This window comes from Eubalaena glacialis, chromosome 7 (genome assembly GCF_028564815.1).
Source record: "Eubalaena glacialis isolate mEubGla1 chromosome 7, mEubGla1.1.hap2.+ XY, whole genome shotgun sequence".
Classification (NCBI taxonomy): domain Eukaryota; kingdom Metazoa; phylum Chordata; class Mammalia; order Artiodactyla; family Balaenidae; genus Eubalaena; species Eubalaena glacialis.
In genome coordinates this window covers 74,525,026-74,547,715 of record NC_083722.1, presented here as the reverse complement: position 1 = coordinate 74,547,715, position 22,690 = coordinate 74,525,026, and the positions used below count along the sequence as shown (strand labels likewise).

The following is a 22,690-nucleotide window of genomic DNA, read 5'->3' as shown; positions in this document are numbered from 1 at the left end:
ATTCTTCTCCAGGTGTACTGTTCTCCGCTCAGCCATAGAGTCCATCCACTGCCTCCACAAGGCCCACCCAGCCCTAAAAAGTGCCTCTTGGCTTCCCAGACATTCTTATTTTTAAAGCTCAGCCACCTTTCCTTAAGGCTCATCTGTAAACACCCTCCCCAAATGTGGTACCAAACCCAGTAAGTCTCCTGGTTGAAAACATCTTCTGTAGTTTTAGAGATGTGACAAGTAAGTGTGATATTTTCTGATTGGTCAGTTTTCCCCTAAGAACTAAAAGTTTTACTTGTCTATTCTGTAAGTGCCAGAAAAAAAAAGCAAAAATGTGTATTTGCATTTTCCAACTATAATTTATTTTTTATAAATCATGTTGAGCTACTCCATCTGGAATGCCATAAACTATGCATGTCTTGTATCATCAGTGTCAACCCATTTCACAATGGATTTCTGCCCCTAAACTGAAACATCCTCTCAGAGTTTTTTCTTTTCTTAAGGAAGGCACTTCTGTTTTATCAACACAGAGGTAAAAACTCAAACCATTTCAATTGTGAAAAATAAAAGGATATGAGCCTGCTTCCTTAATAAATGCAGAGAGCCTCTGACACTTTCAATATACCCAAAATGCTAGGGTACGAGACCAAGTGACTCGGTTGCTGCAAATGCTTACTTCCTAAGAAGAAATTTCCTTCACAGGGTCACAAAAACTGTGTCCACTCACTATATGAACACTGACAGAATCAAAGCAAGATATTGTTTCTTCCTACTAACACCACCCTATTAACCTTCTAACTTTCTGACACTACTTAATGAAGCAGTACTAAAACAATTCTGTAGCACTTCAGTTTACTGTAAGAGAGTTACTTTCTATGTCTGAGACTTATTAGGAAACATAATCCGTAAGCTATACTGTTTTTACTTAAATGATACTAATTCCTTTGGGAAAAAAATCACAGCAAGCTTTATACTGTCAGTATTCAAGTCCATCTAAAAATCAACAGCAGTTCTGTCTGCATTCAAATATCAGAGAAACACTGTGAGAATGAGAACATCTACAACCATTCCAAGACCTCTGGAGGAAGTATGCTACATAAACAGAAAGAACAACTAAGAACATAAAATAACATCAACACTACTCCAGTTCCTGCCCCAGCTCTGTACAGCAGAACTGATATCAGGTAGGCAAGGCCCTGCCATGGGCTCCTAAGGCACATATGCATTAGGCTTTTCTACTTACAGAAGGTCCACTTGCTTACTGTCTATTTTAAACGGTGCAAAAAAGTTCTAGAATAAAGACTATAAACAAATAATCTAATGCAATCATTCTCACAATTCAGGGTGCATCAAAAATCGCATGGAGGGACTTCCCTGGTGGCACAGTGGGGTTAAGACTCCACACTCCCAATGCAGGGGACCCCGGTCTGATCCCTGATCAGGGAACTAGATCCCACATGCATGCTGCAACTAAGAGTTCACATGCCACAACTAAGGAGCCTGCCAGCCGCATCTAAGACCTGGCACGACCAAATAAATAAATAAATACATAAAATAAACATTAAAAAAAAATCGCATGGAGGGCTTGTTAAAGCAGAGATTGGTAGGCCCCACCCCCAGAGTTCCTGATTCAGAAGGTCTAGAAAGGAGTCTGAAAATATGTATTTCTAACAAGTTCAGAGGTAGTACTGACACTGCTGGTCCAGGATCCACTCTGAGAACCACTGCTCTATAGTTTGTTGACAGAAATAGTTCACTGTAGTCTTTATCTTGCAAGATTTCTGCTGATTGTTTAAAAATAGGATACATCAGATTTACGTCAGTTTTTCACATTTTTATTGGAAATAATTTCCAAGTTACAAAAAAAGTTGCAAGAACAGTACAAAGAACACACTCATATGCCCATTACCAGTTTCATCTATTGATACATGTTGTCATATCTACTCCCTTCCTTCTCCATATTCATCAAATATTTTTTCTAAACCCCATGAGAGAAAACTGCATACATCATGGTCCTTTACTTCTAAAAACTTCACTGTGCATTTCCTAAGAATAAGGATGTTCTCTTACATAACCACAGTAGTTACCAACTTCAGTGAATTTAACATTGATACACCACTGCCACAATCAATATATAAAACAGTTCCATTATGCCCCCCAATTCTTATGCTTCCATTTTACAGTCAACTCTTCCCCCAATACCTTGGCAACCACTATCTTCTATTACTATAATTTTGCTTTTTCCAGAATGTCATATAAATAGGATCATACAGTATGCAGTATTTTTTAAAATTATAATCAAATACAGAGAACATAAAATGCACCATTTTAAAGTGTACAATTCAGTGACATTAAGTACATTCACCGTGTTATGCAACCATCACCACTATCTAGTTCCAGAAGAACATTTTTATCACCCCAAAAGGAAACCCCATACCCATTAAGCAGTCACTCCCCTTTTCCCTCTTCTCCAGCCCCTAACAACCACCAAACTACCCAATCCATTTTCTGTCTCTACAGATATGCCTATTCTGGATATTTCATAAAAATGGAATCAGACAATATGTGGTCTTTTGTGTCTGGTTCTTTCACTGAGCATAATGTTTTCAAGGTTCATTCAAGTTGTAGCATGTATCAGTACTTTATTTCTTTTCAGGGCAGTATGTAGCCTTTTGAGTCTAGTTTCTTTCACTTAGCATAATGCCTTTGAGATTCATCCATGTTGTTACATGCACACATAGTTTCATCATTTTTGCTGCAGAGTAGTATTCCATTGTATGTGTATACCAGAATTTGTTTGCTCAGTCACCAAAAGACATATCATTCCTGATACTTTCCCCAGGAATATAATCATGTAAGTCAAGGTACTTTTACAACTAATAGGGTTATTATATATTTGCACATGGCAATAGAAAAACTCAAACGTACACAATATGTGTGGGTTCACAGTCCCTTATCTGCAATTCCAAAATCCAAATATCCCCTAAATACCAAGTTTTTGGTAAATTTTCAGTGAAGTCATTTGGAGACAAATCTTGACCTATATACTACACTTAGTCTCTTTATAGTCATCTTCTTAGTGAGAATATTCATTTTGCTGCAGAAGTATTACGTCTGATACACATCCCACTGGGAGAAATAATTCATGTATGAGCTACGTACCACATTACCTTTCTATATTCAGAAAAATTCATAAATTCATCTGACCCCACAGATTTTAGATAGAAGTTGTGGCCCTGTACTTACACAGCTCTAAATGAGACAAAAATTAAACTGATATTACTTGAGTCAGTGAAGAGGCATTAATGTTTTCTCTGTTACAGACTAGCTCCCCAATACATCAACTAAAAGGATGAACTCTACCCCACAATCCCCCTCTTATGATCAACATCCATCCTACATGGTCTCTGCAGGTTATCCTAGCCTAAAAAATTGACTGCCATTTATAAAAGACACCATTTCTACTAAAATTCACGCAAAACCTTTGAACAAGTAAATGTTAAAGTTCTCAGACCATCTGATTGTTTCAAGGTATGTTCTTCAGCAGATACATAAGAGTGCACGGCTGTGAAACCTAAACTACCTTTTAATGCACCTCACCTGAAAGGAGACCACAGCTGCTCTCCATATACATTACTCCACATACATCACATTATTCATTCCAGGCATGCTGGGAACCCATCAGGGCCTGGCATAGTGTCAAGAACTGGGTAAACAGGAGGGAACAAGACAGACGAGGCTCCTGCTATCATGGAGCTAACTCTCTAGTGAGAGGAATAAGACACACAAAACCACTGAGAAAAATATCAAAGTGATAAATCTTATGATGACAAACCCAGATACAATAAAAAATGACTGAGGAGTGATTTTAGATTGGATGGTGAGGCAAGGCCTCTGAGAGTTGAAACTGAAGCCAAGAACTAAATCCCAAAAGACAAGTGAGGATCAGTGGGAAGAGCAGTGCAAAGGCCCTGACAGAGAAAGAAGTCTTTATTCGCCAAGGACTACAGAAAGGCTCAGTGTGGCTAGAGTATAATAAGAAAGGTGGAGAGCAGTATGGGATGAGGTCAGACAAACAGCCAAGGGCAAACTCATGCAGGACTGTGTAAGTCAAAACAAGAAGTTGGGAATTTCTTCCAATTGAGATGGAAAGGTGTTAAAGGGTGTTAGGCAGGGGAATAACATGATCTGACCGATAATTTAAAAAGTTCATTCTACTTGCCACACAGTGATGTAATATGGATAACATGGGACTGGTAATCCAATCCATTCATTTTAAAAGGTATATATATATATACACACATATATGTATGTGCATATTTTTTTTTATTATACTATCACTTCATATATTAAAATGCCAAGAAAAGTGCATCTCCTGAAAGCTGATTTTTTTTTTTTAAAACCACTGTCCTGTCTTGAATGATTTCACATGTGTATCAATATCTCTGGTGTGCCAGCTACAATTTTAATAGCTACCACAGCCAGGAAATTTAAGAACTCCCTCTGTGAACCGTGTAAGTTAATGTAGGTTTTACTCTGCTAATAAATCCGACAATATACATAGAAAGTCAATGAGTACTAAAGAAATGGAAGAATTGCAATTGCTGCTATTTAAACATCAAGACATGTCTTTTTCCTAAAAATACCAATACTTAACGAAAGCACAGTTCATGAAAGAAGATAAAAGCTGAAATTATTGCCCTATGAGTCAAAAAGCAACGGCAGCCTATAAATTCTATTTTTAATTCCCAAAGTTAATAGTAAATCAAGAAAGTCTGTATGAGACACATGCCCCTCCCTGCCAAAAAAGTGGTGTGCGAGAACAACATAACTACCCTTAGTCATGTTTCCACAAATTTAGAGTTGACGTATTTAAAACAAGGAAACAATAGCTTCCTGAGAAATAATGCTTCTGAGTTTGTTGTCAAATTACAGAAAAAAAATTTCTGTACTTAACTCAAACACCAGATTATTTCAAGCACAAAAATTTATTTTTGTGGATAGTTTTCCTCTGTAGAACCAATTGAAAGAAGCTATCTAGTTAATGCAAAAATTTTATTCCATGGTAAACTGTTTAAAAGTAAACTATCTACTCAAAAATATGGCTTACTCTTACTTGAAGAGTTCTTTAACATGAATTACTGAAATTCTAAGTTTTGTGAAAAGACTAATGCTCTACTTCTTCAATTTAAAATTCTGCAAAATAGATCGCTTAAATATTACCTTTGTTTTTAAACCACTTCATATGTGTAGTCCTAAAAATACTGGTCCAATACCTTGAGTGCATGGCATTTCACTTTTGATTATTTTTTCTGTAATAAGATTTGAAGAAACTGACCAAACTTGGTACTCTAAAATACTAGGAGGATATTCTGAAAATCTAATCTGCAGTTCAGACCACAGAACAGAGGTCAAAAAGAAAGCTCTTCTGGATCTATTCATGGGTTTCAACAAAATAGCTGTTGCAGGAGTCTGTTCGCAGAATAAGACTAAAATTTCAAGAAACCACTAATCTGTACAATTTCTCTGGAAAGTTGAAAATTCCACGCTGAAGAAATGAAATATAAAATTTTACATATAGTAAGATAATTAAAATCTTACCAGGCTCAAACGTAAACATTTCACCACCATGAAGAACATAAGCAGTAAGTTTAATGATTTAATTATATAAAATATATTTGGGGACAAATGCTACAACACTCACTTTATATCTCACAGGCACTCAGAAGAACTGGAACATGCATCCTTATTGCCTATGTGTGGACAAACATCCACAAAGAACCACAGCTGACACTAAAGCTGGCTGTTATTTGAAGGCATCAACAGGAGACTTCCGAAAAATCTTAACTATGGTTTCTTAAAAAAATTTTGAGTAGCACAAGATGAAGAGATCTGACAAAGACTCTTCCTAACCCAAGGCTGCATGCAAGTCATGAAACTCACCTGTGTTATACTCCTTCAACTGCAAGTCCTTTACAGGCATGCCATCAGGAGTCCGAAAGGCATTAAGAATCTGCAAGAATATGGTATGTACAGTAATGATACACATCATAATCAAATATTGAATATTATATTTCCCCTAGTGGCTTTTATTCTACGTAATTTAAAGCTATGATTAATTTACAAAGGCAAAACTGAGCCATACACACTCCAGGCATTCAAAAACTGCTGAATAAGTAGAACATAATTATTTAAAAATTCTCAAGTACATAAAAAAGGCAGAAGAGCATAACCTCAAGAACTCAAGCTCTGAAATCAGACTGCCTGTATTCCAAGCCTCTCCTGCTCATGTGCTGTGTAACCTTTCAGCATCCGGATTCTCATCTTTTAAACATAAGATGATGCACTGAGCTCTTTCCAGTCCAAGGCCATGGCACCTGAACTCCCTCAGCCTGGTCAGTTCTTCTCCCCATTTTCAAATGGACTGTTCTCTCACTTGCATTCAGGCCTGGGCTCAAATGTCACTTCCTCAGTGATGTCTTCCCTAACTACCCAATCTAAAATAGCCTATACCCCAATGATGCTCTAAACCCTTACTTTAGTTTCCTTCAGGGCATTTATCACTGCTTGATTTTTTTTTTTTTTTTTGCTTATTTTTATTATCCACGGAAGCAGTGACTTCATAATGTTCACTGCTGTATCACTCAGTGCCTAGAACACTGCCTGGAATACCATAGTGCTTAATATTTGGAATGAATGAATAAAGAGTACCTGTTTCATAGGATGTTGTGATAATTAAATGAACTAATGCTTGTAAGCATCACACAATGCCTAATACAGAGTAAAGCACTGTCTGCTCTGGTAGTTGTATATTCTAATCAAACTCTTCCTTAAGGTCATCCATAGTTTAGTCACCAAGTCCTTCACCACTGAGAAGTTAGGCAGCTCCCAGTTTTTACTACTGTCAATAAACTGCATCTTTATGCATCTTTATGTAACTGCATCTTGGATCATCCCCTAAAGGATGATTATCAGGTCTAAGGACAGCAATCATTTGTCATAATTTTTTTTTTTTTTTTTAACAAACCTCACCTCAGTTGAGTACATGTGTAACTGGTGAAAAATGAATGAGCTCTATGGATTATACCAAAGCCAATTTCCTGGTTTAGCTACTGTACTACAGTAATACAAGATGTTGACACTGGGGGACGGGCGGGAGAAAGCTGGGTGAAGGATAACCAAGATTTCCCTGAATATTTCTTTACGCTTTCCTGGGAATCTACAATTTTTCAAAATAAAAAGTTTAAAAAAATTTTTTAATTGACAAAAAGAAAGGAAAAGGAAAAAAGAAAAAGAAAAAAAGCCTTACCTCTTCTTTTGCTGCATTTTCAGGCACCCCATTTAATCGAATAAGCTTGCTTGGTTTCTCCTCACTTGGGCCAGTCCTATAATCTTGATCCTTGAATCCAGAATAAAAAATTATTTTAGAAACAAATACATGTTAATGCGCAAAATGAAATAACATGAAATACAGGTACTCAGGATCAAAAATCAAAATGACTTACATCATATGAAGATGTGAAAAATTATAATTGTCTCTATTTTTCTGAGTTCCAAAATTTGATTTCTTTCTTTTTTTTTTTTTGTGGGATCTTAGTTCCCCGACCAGGGATTGAGCCCGGGCCCCAGCAGTGAAAGTGCTGAGTCCTAACCACTGGACTGCTAGGGAATTCCCCCAAAATTTGATTTCAAATCATTAGACTACAAGTGTGTTAAGATCCATGCTCATTGAGGGAATTTTGAAATAGTAAAGCAGAAAATTAAGAGAAACAACACTGAATACGACTTTTATAAACAGGAAAAAAATCACCTAGATTCTCAAAACTAAAACTTTCTTTTCCTGAATGAGAATACAGCAAATAAATAAATAAAACCAGATGTCATTTATCAAAGATGTAATCTATAACAAATTCCAGAACAAAGTCAAAAGGTGTCATCTGACAATATAACTTAACAGTACAATTCAGAGAAATCTGCATTTTCCATATTCACAAAAGTCTCAGCTCTAACTGATTCTCTTTCATTTCAACAGTTATAAAAAGGGTTTAACTTTTGGGGAAAAAAGTCTCCTATAACTACGTGACCACACCTCCCAGTTATGCCTACTCTCCTGGCATAATTACAAATAGTGTCCTCTTTCACTCTTGAAAGTGTCCTGACTTGAACAATAAATTATATGGCCATCCAGCTCTAACATTCTCAAAATCCATTATTTGGTTAGCATGTCTTAGAATTACTGTCCAAAATAACAGAAACTTCAACAGAGATGGTACTATTTTAAAAGATAATATTTTAAAAGATAATTTAAAAGATATTTTAAAAGATAATATTTTCAATGTCCAACTGCAAACATAATTCTCCTCGCTTAGATTATATATACATTAGATTATACATTATACATACAGAAATTCAACATTTAAGTCAATTAAGTTAGCTTCAAGAGCATACTTGCAACATTAACATCACCTCCTCATAACTAGGTATTCTCTACCTCTATATCCTAGGTATTCTCTAAAGGAGTTTAAATAAGAAAATGAACCCTAAACAGCCACAGGCCTGACTATGCAAGAGTTGAGAGAGAACCAACTCCCAAAGACAAATACTTTCAAACTAAATTATCCCACAGCATTTCGATCAGTACCATCAAGCAAAATAATGAAGAGACACACATCAAAAATATGATCTGAACTGAGGGCCCTTTCTCTAGAGATGTACAGTGAATACAAATCTTGCTTTTTAATGGCTGTACAAAGTTAAGACCTAGGACTAATGGTCCTGGACTCTACACTTCACCCTTCAGAAAAGTTTTATGAAAAAGCAAAATTCAAAAAAGCAATCCACTCCATTAACATACCTGAAGGTCCCGTTGGGCATCTTGGGAAGTTTTGCCCTCTGGAAAAGACTTGCTCTGGCCATAGCCAAATATCTGGCTTCCTGGAAGCCTGTGATCCACATCACGGTACTCCATGCTTCTGTAATCAGTGTCTTGCCGGCCAAGGAAGTCCAGACCACCTTCTTCTTTAAACATACCAGCATCCGAACTCTGTTGTTCACCTCCAGAAAGCTGTGACTTGTCCTGGTCTTGAAGTGGACTTTGGCTGGTCTGAAAGTCTGGTGGAGACTCATGTTCAAAAGCTACACCTTGTGTTTCTCCTTCTCTTGTTTCTGAATGCTCAAATTCTCCCTTCTGAATGCCAAAAGCAGGCCTTTCTGTTGTATGGTCATGTGCAGATTCTTCTCTCTTGTTCACATTCATACCAGAATGTTCTCTATCTTGTGTAGAGGGCTGAATGTAATCCAAAATATTTGGATCCACAGAGGGCATCTCCCTATCTTTAAATTCCATACAAGGTCCCACCTCTCTGCCCCTAAAATCCTGATCAGTCCTGGACCGGTGTCTACCTCTGAAATCTGAATGTGGTGTATCCCTGTCCCTAAAGTCTAGATCACTAGTACCTGAACCTCGGGCTCTAAAGTCCATCTGTGTTCCGTCTTTGTCCCTGAAGTCCAAATCAGATACATCTCTATTCCTAAAATCAGAACGGGACTGATCTCTGGCCCTGAAATCCAAATCTGATAAATCCCTTCCCCTAAAATCTGCATGGGATCCATCCCGGCCTCTAAAATCTAAATCATAAGTGCCCCGGCCCCTGAAGTCAGGTGGAGGAGCATCCCTACCTCTAAAGTCAACAGTATGAGCATCCCTGTCTCTGTAGTTCATGTGAGATGTCTCCCTACCTCTATAATCCATAGAAGTACCATCTCCACCCCTATAGTCCATAGGTGGTCCTTCTCTATCGCGAAAATCCCCAGAATGTATGTCCCTACTTCTGAAGTCCAACTGTGATGAATCTCTGCTCTGGAAATCAGAAGATGAAAAATCTCCCCCCCTGAAATCATGTCCAGGTCCCTCCCCTCCTCGATAGTCACCATGCTGTCCGTCTCTAGCTCCATAGCTGAAAGAATGCTCCTCTACATTTGCAAAGGGAGGCCCCGAATGCCCCTGGAAATCAAAGGGAAGTGAATCTCTGCCAGGAAAGTTGCCAGAGTGTCTCTCTTGAGCATGACTCTTAAGGGGAGGAGGAGGATAATCCCTGTTCCACCCGGGAGCAAACCTTTCTTCTTGGCTCCCACTGTAGAAACAAAGACAGTGTTATTCATATTGTCCAGAGAGTTTGAAATCTACACACCAGCATATTCTTCTCTAATCAACAGCACATTCTTCTGCAAACATTTTTTTTTTTTTTGGCAGAGTTCTGTAACAAGGTCCTAGATCTGCAGAAAACAGCAATGTTTTGCTATTTTAAGACAAAGTGGTGTAGTAAACTTTTATATTCCCATTTCAGAACACGAGGAAAGTCAACACAAGGTTTTCAACATGACTGCTGCAGAAAAAGCTTTCACCCAGTCCTGCAACAGGGAAAATCCGCAACACCAGATAAGCTAGCAATGGTGACACTCTACAAAAATTTCCATTTCCTATAGCCAGGGAACTTAGAATTCCAAGATCAGCATGATGATTCCTATACATCAGAAAAACCAATGCACTGTAAATTTTATACAGTAGGTTTCAGGAGGTGTCTTTCTCATTGGTGCATACAGGAGTAACATTCCAAAATATCTGATTACAGCCACAGTATGGACACCACCCAGTCAGAATGGATGCAGGCCCCAAATGAAGAAACACTGGCTGTAAATCACTAGGAGTACACCAGTGTTCACCAGCTGAGCATCAGCCCTGGCTGCATCTAAATCCTAGTTCTACAGTGGCTCCACCTAGAACTGCTCTCACCTGGGTCCTATTATTGTAACTACTCAAGGGTATCTCAGAAGGCAGCATGAATCATGCCACAAAGCATGTGTTAAGTTGACTAAACCAAGCAACAGCATCCAGGAGCTTAATACTGAAAGGGACCTAGAGAGAGCATTAGGCCTTCAAGCATTATCACCAGGTCCCAAAAAAAAAAGCTGATTTTCTAGATTCTAATGCCTCATCTAATTTTTCATGGTAATACAATATATTTTAAAATAAGCATAGTATTAAATTCACATTCTCAGTTTACGGAACTCAAGAGATAAATGAGAATTGGCCCAATCTTTCATACTACCTAACTTCCTCCTTTTGTCTTAAGCTCCAGACCATTTTATATGTTTTGACTTTGGTAAAAGATTAGGAAATTTAAATAGGCAATTAGGTACCTAGGATACTGAGCTTCAAGGGGAGGGGAGAGAAGGGCATGAAAAAGGAAAACATGAAATGATCTGAATGGTTACCTCCTTTTTAGCAGTAAAACAAAAGTATTAAGAGATCAAGTCCAACTCAGTTCTCTCCTTCCAGAATATACAGGTTCTATTACATTACCCTTCTGAACTCAGACTACACTGCTATAGAAAGATTCAACAGACAACCGCTTCTGGGTTACTCAGTGCAAGAGAAACAGTTACAATGCCAAACCCTTTCCAAAAAGTAATAGGAATTTAACAATAGTAACCTAAACAGTTGAATGATGTATATTTAATGGATTTTCAGGACATGGTAACTTCCATCAGCTCCTATTAACATTAGTTATATCTATGGGGTTCATCATAAGAGAAGCAACTTTAAATGTTCTTCATAAATAATACAATATAACACTAAAATTAAGACATTACCACTAATTCTGGTGTCACCCATATTTAAAATCATTCAAATCCCAATAGTTAGGGACTTCACTGGCGGCGCAGTGGTTAAGAATCCGCCTGCCAATGCAGGGGACACGGGTTCGAGCCCTTTTCCAGGAAGGTCCCACATGCCGTGGAGCAACTAAGCCCATGCGCCATAACTATTGAGCCTGCGCTCTAGAGCCTGCGAGCCACAAAAACTGAGCCCACGCGCTGCAACTACTGAAGCCCGCACGCTTAAAGCCCGTGCTCTGCAACAAGAGACGCCACTGCAATGAGAAGCCCGTGCACCGCAACAAAGACCCAACACAGACAAAAAATTTAAAAATTAATAATAAAAAAAAAAAATCCCAATAGTTAGCTTGCAGGAAGACTTAAGCCTCAGCAGACACTCACAGGCTGAGTGCTGAGGTATCTAAATCTACATGTTCTCTGACCAGAACACATCCAACAGTGTCTTTGAATACTACCCTAAGGATTACCTTACCCTCTTAAGTGGAGAAGATCAAAGAGATCTAGAGTAACCACTGTACTACGTTCTTAGAACTGTATTTTATGTAGACTATTCAAGAAACACTTCTATTAGTATAAAATAGCAGTGGCTATGAAAATCATTTTCAATGAAATTTTTAAAAATTTTAAGAAGACGAGTTGTTAAAATAAATACAAAATTATTTTCCTGCAAGATACCTTTTTCACCCAAATTAGTCCCCCCAAAAGTTATGCTATATAAACTATGTCTCTTTCTGGTCAAAGATCTTAAAAAATAGCATGTAATGACTTATATTTAAACTAAAATTAAGGTGGGGAAATACAATTTTAAATAATAAATTCAAAGAGAAAATGTTCTGAAAAAAATTTTTAAGTGATGCAATAGAGCTGAAGTTACCTAACATTCCTGAAGGCTTACAGGAAACAGCCTTACTTACAAATAATTATCCATAAATATAAGTAAAAAGGAGAGATTTTTAAATGTTAAAGTACAAACTCACTAATCTAGACTAGGGATCTGCAAACTTTTTCCATAAAGAGTCAGACAGTAATTACATTAGGCTTTGCAGTTTCTGTCAGAACTATTCAACTCTGCCATTGCAGCATGAAAGCAACCACAGACAATTTGTAAATGAATGATCAGGGCTATGTTCCAATAAAACAAAAACAAGCTCCAGGCTGTACAACCTGTTGTTGTTGACCACTGATCCAGACCTTAATATTTTGAAAGGAAAAACATAACCATCATCACCACCACTGCTTTAATTTAAAGACTGCTAAGCAGAAAGTAAAGACCCCTTTATTCATGAAACTAGTTTTACTAAATATTATATGGATTTTTTAAAACTTAGTTCTCTCCCTAAATTTTTCATTGGAACCCCAAGCTTCAAAATAATAAAACATCTGTTGAATTTGCACAAGAAGATCCTGCAGACTGCCAATCAAAAAGAAAATTTACTAGTAACAGAAGTTTCAATTAGAACATAAATTTTTTTTTTTGCCACACCGCGTGGCTTGTGGGATTTTAGTTCCCCGACCAGGGACTGAACCCAGGTCCTTGGCAGTGAGAGTGTGGAGTCCTAACCACTGGACCACCAGGGAATTCCCTGGAGCATAAATATTTTTTAATGTATAGCTTTAAAGGTCAGATTTCTTTGCCATATACCAACTAAAGCCATTACAATCATATTCCAATTGTAAACACAATGCAAAAGTTTTAAAATACCATCATCAGTGTTTATTATACTGGCTATAAAAAATTAACTCCCCACAAATCTAAAATGTAATCCATTTACAACTGAACGGTACCACCTTCTCCACTTATCTTTGTACCTAGTAACCTTTAAAATTGAAATGCAGCTTAGAAAATTGCATTGAGTAATTTTTCTTTCTCAGAACTATTTTTGGTAGCTGAAACACAATGTGTCACAGGAAAGACAGAGCTCTGGATTCTAGACATAAATTACTGAATTTAATGAAACATTTACATACATTTATAAACATTTATGTACATTTTTTACTAGCTTTCCTTATTAATCAAATATGTATTACTTTGCTAAAAGAGACAAAAAATATTTTTAGAAATTGGGGGATTTTGTTAATGCTTTTAAAAATGCTAAAACACAAAACACTTGGCATGCTGGGTATTTAGTCTCACAATCACTATAGAAATGACTAGAAAATTTTAAAATAGTTTCTATTTTTAAAAAATCAGAGCTATTTCTAGAAAATATCCCTCTTTATGGTAGGCCAAAAATGTTATACTGTATCATTAAAATACTGACACTTCAATATTTAAATTTTAAGACTTACCGAAAAGGTCCTGTTCTGTTAGCAGATCGAGAATCCCCCCACATCTCTTTCTATGTCAAGAGGGTCCAATAAGTAGATCCTTGCTACCAAACTCTGGTTATCACAGTACCTGTACAAAACAAACCACAAAAAATGAGTACATTGGAACATGAAGTAAAGACTAAACCAACTTCCTCCTGTTTGGCTTATCAGGGACCACATCAGCAGGTATACTTTTGGAAGTCACTTTTAAACATTTACATATTGGGCTTCCCTGGTGGCGCAGTGGTTCAGAATCTGCCTGCCAATGCAGGGGACACGGGTTCGAGCCCTGGTCTGGGAAGATCCCACATGCCGCAGAGCAACTGGGCCCGTGAGCCACAACTACTGAGCCTGCGCGTCTGGAGCCTGTGCTCCGCAACAAGAGAGGCCGCGATAGTGAAAAGTCCGCGCACCGCGATGAAGAGTGGCCCCCGCTTGCCACAACTAGAGAAAGCCCTCGCACAGAAACGAAGACCCAACACAGCCAAAAATTAATTAATTAATTAATTAATTAAAAAAAAAAAAGTAGTCAGGAAATATATGCCAGATCTTTAAAAAAAAAAAATTTACATATTAATTTATAGCAAGAAAAATACATTTTAAATTTAAAATGTGCACTCTAGGGCACCATCAACTTCTCAATGTACTAAGAATGCTTCATAATACATTTACTAATTTTTCTGGCACCCATTCTATCTTCCTTTTCGGAAACAGCACCTTAGCATAAACACCACTCTCAGTCTGTGCGGCTGATCCTACTCTATTCAGCCTGGCCAATCAGAATAGTCTATTACTGGGACTTCCCTGGCTGCCCAGTGGTTAAGACTCCGAGCTTCCAATGCAGGGGGCACAAGTTCAGTCCCTGGTGGGGGAACTAAGATCCCACATGACAAGCAGAGCAGCCAAAAAATAAATAAAAATTAAAAAAAAAGAAAAGAAAAGAATAGTCTATTACCTCACCACAGTGATTGCTTTGAAGATGGGCATGTAACCTAAGGCTGAGAAATCATCACAGGACCTGTGCTCCAGCTACTAAAAAAGAGGCAAACTTTTTTTTTTTTTTTTTTGGCCATACCACGAGGACTGTGGGAGCCTAGTTCCCCCATTGAACCTGGGCCTAGGCAGTGAACGAGCCAAGTCCTAACCACTGGACCACCAGGGAGTTCCCCAAAAGAGACAAACTTTTATGACCTTGGAATTTGGCAATGGTTTCTTACTATGACAACAAAAGAAAAAATAAAGTAGACTTCATCGAAATTGAAAACGTTTTGTGAATCCAAGTACACTATCAAGAGAGTGAAAACACAACCCACATGTCAGCAAAACAGCAGACTATGAAATTCCAAAGCCTCATTCCTCCACAGAAACATCAAAAAACAAGCAGTCTGAACCAACTTTGTTGTAGCTTTAGAAAAGAGTCAAAGCTTTACAACAACCAAGTGAACACTCAGTCAAGAAAAAGTCATCCTCGGGACTTCCCTGGTGGTCCAGTGGTTAAGATCCCGTGCTCCCAACGCAGGGCGCCTGGGTTCGATCCCTGGTCAGCAGGACTAGATGCCGAATGCTGCAACAAAGATCCCACGTGCCGCAACTAAGACCAGGCGCAGCCAAATAAATAAATATTTTTAAAAAAGAATAAAAAATGAAAAAGTCATCCTCAAAATAATAGGAAAGTTTTGTGGTGTTTTTTTTTTTTTTTTTTTTTTTTTGTGGTGTTTTTACTGATCCTTGCCCCACCCCCACCCCAGCATGGCAGTGGTTTTTGTCTTGAAGGCAGCCCAGTTTTCAGCTCTCTCCCTAAACCCAAGGGAAACCTGATTTGTAAATTATTGTGTACATCTGTTCTAATCTGTAAGGGGGCCATCTGAAGGACTGATGCAAGGTACTTGCCTCTGTTTTACCTAACTCAGAACTCCGGGGTGAAAAGCGGCAGGCACTGCTAATAAAAGCTGCAAAGCAGACTACAGACTCAAAGATATGGAGAGGCTGGGGTGAAAACACTTTGGGAAGTTAGGACATTCCAAGGCACCATGTATATGAGAAAACTTAGAACACCACAAGCATACCCAGACACATGATCAGACAAAACCTGAGAAGACTCTAAGCTTTCACCTCAGGCTGATCTCTAGGTTCAGAGCAAGCCTAGCTAAGTGTTGAAGGAATGGCCCCAGCACAGAACCAATCTGCAAAAACAAAGAGAGGTGGGGTTTTTTTTCTCTTATTTTTGTTGGTGTGTTTTTTGTTCATTTTTGTTTTATTTGTTTGAGCTCCTAGTATTCAAGGAAATCTTGGTTAACACATTAGATGAACAAAGGCTAAAAGAACAGGTGTCAGTGATCACACTTAACAAGGAATATAGCCTTTGCAAAACTGGTATAGGAAAAGAATTCTATAACTAGCAAAACTCTCCTTCAAAAATGAGAAAGAGGGACTTCCCTGGCAGTCCAGTGGTTAAGACTCTGCGCTTCCACTGCAGGGGGCACGGGTTCAATCCCTGGTCAGGGAACTAAGATCCCGCATGCCACTCGGCGTGGGAAAAAAAAAAAAAAAAATGAGGAAGAAATCAAGACATTTCCTGATAAGCAAAAGCTGAGGGAATTTGTTACCAGTAGATGGGCCCTGCAAGAAATGCCAAAAGTTCTTCAGGTTGAAATGAAAGAAAGTCAAACAGTAACTTGAAGCCATATGAAGAAATAAAGATCTTCAGTAAAGATTAAAAAAGCAAGAGCAATTATAAAAGCTAGTATTATTGTAACTTCGATTTTTAACTCCAGTTTTTACTTTCTACATGATTTAAAAGACAAATGCATAAAAAACAATTATTAATCTAGGTTAATGGGACACAATTTATAAAGATGTTATCTGTGACATCAGTAACAGAGGGAAGGGGGACTTCCCTGGTGGTGCAGTGGTTAAGAATCTGCCTGCCAGTGCAGGGGACACAGGTTCGAGCCCTGGTCTGGGAAGATCCCACATGCCGCGGAGCAACTGGGCCCGTGAGCCACAACTACTGAGCCTGCGCATCTGGAGCCTGTGCTCTGCAACAGGGGAGGCCGCGACAGTGAGAGGCCCGCGCACCGCAATGAAGAGTGGTCCCCGCTCACCGCAACTAGAGAAAGCCGTCACACAGAAACGAAGACCCAACACAGCCAAAATAAATAAATAAATAAATTTAAAATGCATTAAAAAAAAAAAAAGGTACAAAAGACAAAGGACATTATATATTAATTTAAAGGTTAAAAAAACACAAGAAAATAAATCATAAACATTATAAACCTAATAACAGACCCTCAAAATATATGAAGCAAAAACTGAAAGAAACTGAAGGGAGAAGTAGACAGTTCTATAACAGTTGGAAACTTCAAACCTCACTTTGAATAATGAATTGATCAACCAGACAGTATATAAGTAAGAAAATAGAGAACTTAGCACAATAAACCAAACACATCTAATTGACACATACAGAACGCTCCACCCAACAACAGCAGAATCACATCTTGTCAAGTGCACATGGGATATTCTTCAGGATGGACCATTTGCTGGGCCACAAACAAGCCTCAATAGATTATATAAGATAAATAACCATACAAAGTATCCTCTCTAACCAAAACAGGATAAAGTTAGACATAATAACATAAGGAAAAATTCTACAGTTTTCCATAGTTTTCCTTCTACATAAACTGCAGAATTCACAAAATTTTAAATGCATATTACTTCTGACATTCTAGTTCCTCTTCTAGGAATTCATTCTCTAGAAACTTACAATCTGAGGTGACATGTTTACAAAGGTACATAGTGCAGCACTGTTTGTAATAGCAAAAGATTATAAAATCTAAATTACATCAACAGAATATATTTGTACTACTGAAATGCTATGCAACTCTCAAAAAATGAAATAGCTATGTTTATATAGGATAAACTATTATATATTAAGTTTAAAAATACGTGCAAAATATTATTTGTAATATGGTATCATCTGTGCAAAATAGAAAAGAACACATACCACAAAGTTAGGGGACTCACATTTCCTGATTCTAAAACTTAACTACAAGCAACCTAAATGTCCATTGACATATGAATGGATAAAGAAGATGCAGTATATACATATACAATGGAATATTACTCAGCCATAAAAAAGAACGAAATAATGCCATTTGCAGCAACATTTAGATTATCATTCTAAGTGAGGTAAGCCAGAAAGAGAAAGACAAATATCATATGATATCGTTACTATGTAGAATCTTAAAAAAATGGTATAAATGATATAAATGAACTTATTTACAAAACAGAAAGCGACTCACAGACATAGAAAACAGACTTATTGTTACCAATGGGGAAGGGGGGGGTGCAGGGAGGGATAAATTAGGAGGTTGGGATTAACATATACACAATACTATATATAAAATAGATGACCAACAAGGACCTACTGTATAGCACAGGGAACTATACTCGGTATTTTTCAACAACCTATAAGGGAAAAGAATCTGAAAAGGAATATGTGTGTGTGTGTGTGTATATACGAAAAACTGAATCACTGTGCTGTATACCTGAAACGAACACGGTATCGTAAATCAAGTATACTTCAGTTAAAAAAAAAAAAACAAAGCTACAGTTATCAAGACAGTGTGGCACTGACATAAGGATAAACAAAGATCAATATAACAGAATTGAGAGTCCAGAAATAAACCCTCACATTTAGGATCAAGTGTATTAGAAAAGAGTTCTAAGACAATTCAATGAAGAAAGAACAGTCTTTTCAACAAATGATACTGGGACAAGTGGATGTCCCCATGCAGAAGAATAAAGTTGAACCCCTACTTCATGTCATGTATAAAAATTAACACAAATGGATCAAAGACCTAAATGTTTTAAGAGGTAAAACTATAAAATTCTTAGAACAGGCATAACTCTTCATGACCTTAGATTAAGAAATGGCTTCTTGGATAAGATGAATACCAAAAGCACAAGCAACAAAAGGAAAAATAAAATAGATCAATTGGATATCATCAAAATTTAAAATTTTGTGCTTTAAAGGACACCATCAAGAAAGTGAAGACAGCCCACAGAATAGGAGAAAACTTGTGTAAATCATATTTGATAAGGGACCTTATCTAGAATACATAAAGAACTATTTTATAACTCAGTAGCAAAATGACAACCCAATCTTTAAAATGGGCAAAGGCTATGAATAGACATTTCTCCAAAGATGATACTTTTTTTTTCTTTTTTCAAAGATGATACTTTTAAAAGGCCAATAAGCACAGGAAAAATGCTCAACATTACCCATGAGGGAAATGCACATCAAAACCATAATAAGGGGAGTTCCCTGGTGGTCCAGTGGTTAGGACTCGGCGCTTTCAATGCCGTGGCCCAGGTTCAATCCTTGGTCGGGGAACTAAGATCCCATAAGCCAAAAAACTAAAAAAACCAAAACAAACAAACAAACAAACAAACCACAGTAAGATATCACTTCGTATCCACTAGGGTGTCTCTAATAAAAAGATAAGTTGACAAGAATCTGGAGAAATTAGAACCCTCATATACTGCTGGTGGGAATGGGGCCAAAGATATGTAAAAACATCTAGTAGTGGTTCCCTCCAAAATTTTCCTCAGAATAGCTGGAATTCTTCAGACAGTTTAATCCAGCAAAGCAAATGATTACAGGTCTTGGGGCTGAAATGATGTTATAAACTATCCTTAAACTTTAAATGGGTAAAAACTCTTGAGTTACTGGCATGGAGCCAGGGCTACTTTTGGTAAACAGAACTGGCACTGCGGGATAAACTGAATGTCAGGTTAAGGCTTTAAATGCTGAAGCTCATCAGAACCCAGAGGGATATTGGTTGATATACACAGCAAGACAGGAGCCAAGAAAGTCAGAATCCACTAAGGAATGTATAACAAGTCACCTGCCATACCACCTAACTCTGAAAATAAGTGGTACTATAACACTAATTACACAACTGTACCTGGCGGTGAACATGTAACTGGGAACGAGAAGGCCTGCCACCTCAAATGCCCAGATCCCACCCCTAACAGATGCAACACAGCAATGAGTAAGAGGGCCCCTGTGGTGAGTAAGGCTGAGATGTAAGTCCAGGTGAAGCTGCTGCAGGTGTAGATCTTCGTGGTAATAGTAAATAGTCAAATGAGAGGCTTCTGTTTGTTAGTTTTTATTGTAGTATAATTGCTTTACAATGTTGTGTTACTTTCTGCTGTACAGTGAAGTGAATCAGCTATATGTATACATATATCCCTCTTGGACTTTCCTACCCCCTCATCCCACCCATCTAGGTCATCACAGAGCACTGAGCTGAGCACCCGGTGCTATAGAGCAGGTTCCCACTAGCTATTTTACACATGGTAGTGTATTTATGTCAAACCTAATCTCCCAATTCATCCCACCCTCCCCTTCCCCCCCATGTCCACACGTCCGTTCTCTACGTCTGAGTTTCTATTCCTGCCCTGTAAATAGGTTCATCTGTACCATTTTTCTACGTTTCACACATATGCTAAGATATTTGTTTTCTTCTGACTTACTTCACTTTGTATGATACTCAAATGAGAGTTTTGAATGCTGAATTGAAAAGTAATTTCACATGAATAGTGGCTGAACAGGGGTCAGTTAATCCTGAGAGATGGCAAGCATCACATTAAACTATGGATTGCACTCCTAGTGATGCCCTTCTCATCAATTCCTTTAATTTTCAGCTTTACAATTATACTCCCCCAGAACATAAAGACTTTGGTTTCCTGGAAACCAACCAGTGGGTATGGGAATAAAGCCTCCCCATTGTATAGGGTCAGCAGCCTTTAAGGTTAGAATGATGATGTTAGCTGATTGTTTCTGAGCCTCCTCTGCCTTTGACTCTTGATTAATAAAAACATTCTTGGCGGGACTTCCCTGGTGGCGCAGTGGCTAAGAATCCTCCTGCCAATGCAGGGGACACAGGTTCAAGCCCTGGTCTGGGAAGATCCCACATGCCGCGGAGCACCTAAGCCCGTGCGCCACAACTACTGAGCCTACACTCCAGAGCCTGAGAGCCACAACTACTGAGCCCACGTGCCACAACTACTGAAGCCCGCATGCCTAGAGCCCATGCTCCGCAACAAGAGAAGCCACCGCAATGAAAAGCCTGCCTGCCGCAACGAAGAGTAGCCCCCGCTCGCCGCAACTAGAGAAAGCCCACGCACGGCAATGACGACCCAACGCAGACAAAAATAAATTAAATAAATAAATTTAAAAAAAATTCTCGGCAAATACTTTCACTCTGGTCCATTCTGCACATGTCCAAGAAATTTACCTCCAGCAAAATAAAACAAATACCCAGGGCCACCCCTCTTACTCATTACTTCAGTTCCAAAAGCCAACAAAGCAGAACCAGGGGTACTATTCCATTAGTTTTAGCTGTGGTATATAGCAGCCTGTTCCTGCTTTAAATACTCTTAATTTTTTCCAAAGTAAATGCTTTGGGCCAAACAGGACACTCAGCTAAGAGGATCAAGGGGGCACCAACAGGCAAGGATTGGTGTGAGCACCTACCCAACTATGATCCAACTATGAGTTTTTAAACAGCAGCAACTTTAATATGCACTATTGGACCTAGAATTAGTGACTGCTGGAAGCACCAATGCTCCCCCAACCCCTGCAAATTCCCATTAAAAAAATGTAAGTGTATTCATTTCAATTACACTTAAAAACATTTGTCCTCGGGACTTTCCTGGTGGCGCAGTGGTTAAGAATCCACCTGCCAATGCAGGGGACACAGGTTAGATGCCTGGTCTGGGAAGATCCCACATGCCACGGAGCAACTAAGCCCGTGCACCACAACTCCTGAGCCTGCGCTCTAGAGCCCGCAAGCCACAACTACTGAAGCCCACGCGCCCTGGAGGCCGTGTTCAGCAACAAGAGAAACCACTGCAATGAGAAGCACATGCACCGCAGTGAAGAGTAGCCCCCGCTCACTGCAACTAGAGAAAGCCCGCGAGCAGCAATGAAGACCCAACACAGCCAAAAATAAGTAAATAAAATAAAATAAATTAAAAAAATAAAAGATTCCTCCTCAAATGTAATAGCGATTTTTCAGGCTTCCTCTCCAGAATCATATCCTAAATCCCCATTGATGGTATTTGCTTTGCCTACTATCATACCACATTAAAAGTGGATCTACATAAATGTAGAACCTAAAACTATAACGTTTCTAAAAGAAAACACGGGAATTCCCTGGCGGTCCAGTGGTTAAGACTTCACGCTTTCACTGCGGTGGCCCGGGTTCAATCCCTGGTCAGGGAACTAAGATGCCAAAAGCCAAGAGGCACGGCAAAAAAAAAAAAAAAGAAAACACAGGAAAAATATTTTTGAGCTTGGTATCAGCAAAGACTTTTACAAAGGACCCAGAAAGCATTAGCCATAAAGAAAAATATTAAAATCAAAATCTGTTCTTCAAAAGACACTGTTAAAAAAATGAATGGGTAAACTACAGAACAGGGAGTAAATATTTGCGACACATGTCTGACAAATGCTCCCTATTATTAGTCAGAAGGAAAAGATTAAAACCAGAATGAGATACCAATACACACTCACTAGAATTGCTAAAATTAAAAAGATTCACAAAATCAGATACACAAAGATTTCCAGCAATCAGAACTCATACACTACTCGAAAGAATGCAAAATTGTAGGGCTTCACTGGTGGCGCAGTGGTTGAGAATCCGCC

The 22,690-nt window shown here is 38.3% G+C and overlaps 1 protein-coding gene across 3 annotated transcripts in view; it reads right to left on the bottom strand.

Annotated features, from left to right (window-relative positions):
• RBM6 (RNA binding motif protein 6) overlaps window positions 1-22,690 on the bottom strand; it is a 105,286-nt gene that overhangs the window by 71,306 nt on the left and 11,290 nt on the right. Inside the window, exons 2-5 of one of the 3 annotated variants that reach the window (XM_061196842.1) lie at window positions 13,954-14,062; window positions 8,843-10,121; window positions 7,298-7,387; window positions 5,932-6,001 (exon numbers count right to left, since the gene is read on the bottom strand). In XM_061196842.1, coding sequence (XP_061052825.1) covers window positions 5,932-6,001; window positions 7,298-7,387; window positions 8,843-10,121; window positions 13,954-13,997 — 1,483 coding nt within the window. In that variant the 5' untranslated portion in view covers window positions 13,998-14,062. Of the gene's footprint in view, window positions 1-5,931; window positions 6,004-7,297; window positions 7,388-8,842; window positions 10,122-13,953; window positions 14,063-22,690 lie in introns of those variants that run through there. The other 2 variants (XM_061196844.1, XM_061196843.1) reach the window with 2 other exon arrangements.